The sequence below is a fragment of the Nematolebias whitei genome, chromosome 17 (genome assembly GCF_014905685.2).
Source record: "Nematolebias whitei isolate Nwh7 chromosome 17, NemWhi1, whole genome shotgun sequence".
Lineage (NCBI taxonomy): Eukaryota > Metazoa > Chordata > Actinopteri > Cyprinodontiformes > Rivulidae > Nematolebias > Nematolebias whitei.
In genome coordinates, this window is record NC_056514.1 from 8,899,165 (window position 1) to 8,904,399 (window position 5,235).

At 41.4% G+C, this 5,235-nt stretch overlaps 1 protein-coding gene across 1 annotated transcript in view; it reads left to right on the forward strand.

The window, feature by feature from the left end:
* The first annotated feature begins 2,530 nt into the window (after positions 1 to 2,530).
* The window catches only part of fmn2b (formin 2b), a 49,936-nt gene continuing 47,231 nt past the window's right edge, over positions 2,531 to 5,235 (forward strand). Inside the window, exons 1-2 of the mRNA XM_037691580.1 lie at positions 2,531 to 2,641; positions 4,501 to 4,651. Of these exons, the coding sequence (XP_037547508.1) occupies positions 2,549 to 2,641; positions 4,501 to 4,651 (244 nt within the window). The 5' untranslated portion in view covers positions 2,531 to 2,548. The remainder of the gene's footprint in view (positions 2,642 to 4,500; positions 4,652 to 5,235) is intronic.

Sequence of the window (5,235 nt, forward strand, 5' to 3'; positions counted from 1 at the left end):
CACAGTGGGATTTAACGCTGGTCCTGCGAGCCCTGATCAAAGCTCCAATTGAGCCTCTGGATCAGGTTTCATTTAAATTCTTGTCTCTTTAAACAACCCTGCTGCTGGTTTTTAACACCCGCTAAGAGGATAAGTAATTATCTGCCCTCTCTGTTGCTTCGTCATGCCTTGGAATTTAGGCTGACGGGCAGCTCAGCTGATTTAAGACCAACCCAGCTTTTATGCCTAAAACATCACGAGCTCTTTTAAATCAAGAGTGATATCGTTGGAGGGGTCTTTTCCCCCCCACAGATCAGAAGAGGAAGCATCTTTTCATCTTCTCTGCCCGGTGCGGGCGTTGACGTGTTACATAACGCGCACAGCTGCAATGCGTTTCAAACTCAACAATTGTTTGTGCATTATAGAGATGCTTCTGCAGGTCGCCGTTATCCATCCAGTGCTTGTCACACTGGCTGTGTGAGGCCTTTTCTGAAGCCTACAGAGCATCAGATTAGGGCCTCCTGTCAACCTCTAAGCACACTCCACCAGGGGTATCGCATCTTCGACTGCTCTGCATAATGGTATGTCAATGCAGGACATTTGCACTGCGGCTGCATGGTCAACACCCTGCTCATTTATTCGCTTTTACCTACGTGATGTAACGGCTCGTTCCATGACACATTCTGTCCTTAGTGCTCTAACAGAATGAATATTATTGTTCTCATGGAACTCTGTTTAAGCTCACTTCTGTCTGCATGCATTACAGTGTGAGATGTTGTTATCAGTCACAAGTCGTGTCTGTGATTTTGGTTTTATTGTCACTAATCAGTTCATGACTATTGTTACCAATCGGTTCATTTGATCAATAATCAATTCATGGACATTAATCTGTTTATACTGTTCAGCCATGAACCAGTTGGTTCATGCCCCCCCCCCCTCTTTTCAACTTCTTCTTCCCGTTGAAGTTTTCCGGGGCATTCATGCTTGTCAGAACGCATAGTTACTCAACATGCGTCTGTGCATGGCACATAATTACGCGATGCGTAGTTATGCACACGGGGAGCTGAGTGACAAGACGTTTTTTGGGCAAGCTTCCGCTTCTTACTGTGTTCGAATGGACCCAGTGAGGCGAGGACCACATCCGCTTCGCCCTTAACCCATCAGCGACAGCCTTAAAGGGCGAAGCCTATATGAAATAGAATGTTGGTTACGTACTTTAACCCCAGATTCTATGAATATAGGCGTAGCCCTTTAAGCGTCGGGCCTCACTGGCTCCTAAATGGCTGAAGAAAAAAGCTATTTTGGGAGCCAATTTCCCGCTCTTAACGTAATTTATACGGACCGGGTGGGGCCCACACAGCAGGTGGGCGTGGACTAAATTTTTTCAGTGCTTATGCTCTGCATAACGGGATAAACCCATCAGCGACAGCCTTAAAGGGCTACGCCTATATTCATAGAATCTGGGGTTACAGTACGTAACCAACGTTCTGTCGGAGGGAGCCCCCGTCAGCAGACCCACGTCACACGTGTCAGTCTTCACGGACGCGTCGCTGTCAGGCTGTGGGGGGGGGACATGCCTATCTCAAGAAATAGGGGCACTGTGTGTAAAAGTGGGGGGGTCCAAATGAACGTTTTTTTTAATGTGGGGGGGACTTGTCCCCTTCACATATAATGGTTACGATGCCTATGTGTAAACATGATTGTTAAATCATGTTTCTTTTAACTGAGGCGGCTGTCTAAACTGAAGCCCATATTGTCCAAAAATAACCTGGAGACAGTAATACTGTACATGCATTCATTACATCTAGGCTTGATAACTGCAATTCACTCCTGTTTGGTATCAGTCAGACCTCCATTGCACGACTACAACTGGTCCAGAATGCAGCAGCCCGATTTTTAACCAGTCCAGGTAAAAGAGAGCACATTACACCAGTTTTGGCCTCCCTGCACTGGCTACCTGTTCACCTTCGAATCCAGTTCAAAATACTCATGTATGTCTACAAATCACTGAACAGTTTTGCCCCCCCCCCCCCCAAATTTATCTGATCTGCTACAACCGTATGTCCCACCATTGGCTGATGAGTTGTTATCGTGAACAAGCAGTTTAACAGGTGGACCCATAAATTAGCTGTTGAAGGCATGTCAGCTGTCATCTTCTAGTGAATTGTTTAGCAATGATCTTTGAGACATTACTGACAGAACACCCAATTTATACACCACAAAAGCTGGCACAAACACTGTATGAACATGCACCAATTTAAATGGATACTGGCGGAAACTCTTACACATAAAGACTGTATGGCAGTTTACCTATGTGTTGTCTAAATAAAAGGTGATTCTTTTTTGTAAAACACAACTGAGTCATTACTTAATACCTCAATATTCATATTTAATATTTGAAGTTTCATAATTTGGTCTAAAGAGTTTTTGGTCACTTTTAAATTATCTAAAACTGTTTTGCTAACTGATCTATGTGTGTCCAGGTCGTACTCTGTTGGAGAAGCTGTTTCTGCAGCAGCAAAAAGAGGAACCAGAGGAGGCTGAACGATTCTGCTCCAAGATCTTAGCCATGGGTCTTCTTCTGCCTTTTACAGAGTGTTTTAGAGAGCTGCTAGGAGGTAGCACGGCCAACATCACCTCTGTTGCTCCAGCCAGGTTTGAAGTATGTAGCTGGATATTTACTCTCCTAACTTCCTTCAGTTTTCTCTTTACACTCTTTCTGGACACACGCTAAATCTGTATAGATTTTCTTTAATTTCGTTTTTCTAATTTTTATAAACTGACAACTTTATTAGGCTGATACTGATTTATCTTTTTTAATTGTATCGTCAGATCAACCTTTATATTTTTATATATAGCCTGTATATTATTATTTTGACTCTCCTGTAAAATAAAACTGGAATGGAGAGACCAATTAATTTCCTTTTGCTATAGCAATTTAATTTGACGTCAAAATATCAACGTGAGACAAGAGAGCAACATTATAGTTTTTATTTCCTGGTGGAAATTATGGAATTGGATATCATCGGTTGTAATAGAGCAGTAAGAGTTTAGGTAAGCAAAGTATCAGACTACCTGTGTTTGATTTTAAGATCTAGGCTATAAAATCCTGATACAGTCAGACTCATGTACCTCACCACATGACATTGATGGGAGCTCTAAAGCCGCTTTGCTATTGATAAGTGTGACTCCACTTGGCTCTCGTGTAATCGGTTCTTCTCAGGTGCAGGTGATTTGCCACTGTGACTTGTGTCCCTGCTTTGTGGGTGGGATTGTCAATGCAAAGTGAGTGATATTGTAACAGGTCGTTGTGTTAGAGTCACTCCACCCGTTGCGATTCTTAATTGTCTTTGTTGGATGAATAAATATCCTATTATTATCTTCTTATTCAAATAAGCCACTTCGAGGACATGAGAAGATTTTTAACTGGTATTGCTCGCAAGGGCTCATTCAAAACAGACTACATACACAGATTTACAATACATGGATATTGTCACTGAATGAGCATCTAACAGAGGTTGCTGCAGACTTTTATCCAGCAGCAGAGTTCAGCATGCATTCCCTTATTGTCAGCTGCAGTCAGAAACATAGACAGGATCCATGGCTGTCAGCTAGTCGACCTCCAGCTAGAGATAAGAGAATGTTTTGAGCATGTTCTCATAGCATCAACACCAGTGAGGCGCTGCGAGGCTCATTCATAATAGCTGAGCCTCACAGTGCCTCAGCTATTATGGCTGAAATATTCTCATCCATCCATCCATCCATCCATTTTCTTTACCCGCTTATTCCATTTTGGGTCACGGGGGTCGCCGGTGCCCATGTCCAGCAATCACTGTGCGAGGGGCGGGTACACCCTGGACGGGTCGCAAGTCCATCACAGGGCCACATAGAGACAAACAACCATTCACTCTCTCACTCACACCTAGGGACAATTTAAAGTTACCAATCAGCCTAACATGCATGTTTTTGGTCTGTGGGAGGAAACCGGAGCACCCGGAGAAAACCCACGCATGCACGGAGAGAACATGCAAACTCCACCCAGAGAGGCCCCTGGACCGGGGTTTGAACCAAGGACCTGCTCACTGAGAGGCAGCAGCTCTACCAGTTGCGCCACTGTGCTGCCTTACATCCCCAACATTAATGGATTATTTTATTTATCAGTATCAATCCTTGCAAGTAGGAATGCTACAAGCATGTGGAGGACCCAGGGCAAAAACAGTCCAATCAAGTGGGAAAACACCACATCGCCTCTCTCTCTCTTCCTGAAAGTACTTCTGAATATTAAGAAGATAATAAAACAAAAAATATTACAGAAAAGCATTATAATATGTAATATGATTATAATGCTAGCTTGTACTAGCTACACATTTGTATTAGACATGAAGACAGACAGTAACTAAACATGTACAAACAGGTCATACTTTCTTTGTTTCCTTTGTTAAACTTTTATTCATATTTATTTTTAACATGTAAAGACTCAGATAAGTAAGAATGGTTTTGAAGAGAAATCTGTTTCTGCAGCATGATCAGCTGTACACATGGGCAGCTGTCAACCAACCACCACACTCACTGGATCTTCTTGAGGGGAAACTAGCAAGTCACATCAAAAGTCCATGGCCTCCAGGAAAACCAGGGTTGGATGATCGGCCTGGGCTCAAACCCACAGAGGCAGGTAAAAACACAATTTCAGCAACAAGGAAAATTTAATGGAGCGTCAATAAATTCAGTTGGAAATCAAAAATTCATATTATAAATCCTATATTTTAAACAATATTTACTAATAAGCATGCAAACACTACATCATTAATTTAGCTTAATGTAAGTACTTTGACCAAGCTACAGCCTTTTTGTGGTGACTAAAGAGGCCATGAAGTCACACGTGCACACTACAGGCAGCTGCAGTCCAAAGTTTTCATGTTCTAACAACAGTTATAATAAATGTAACTGTTGTTACATTTATAATTAATGTAACAACAGTTATAACAAATGTAACAACAGATATGACAAATGGAACAACAGCTATAACAAATGTAACAGCAGTTATAATAAATGTAACAACAGTTATACTAAATGTAATAATAAATGTAACAACAGTTATAATAAATGTAACAACAGTTATAACAAATGTAACAACAGATATAACAAATGTAACAGCAGTTATAATAAATGTAACAACAGTTATTATAAATGTAACAACAGTTATAATAAATGTAACAACAGTTATAATAAATGTAACAACAGTTATAATAAATGTAA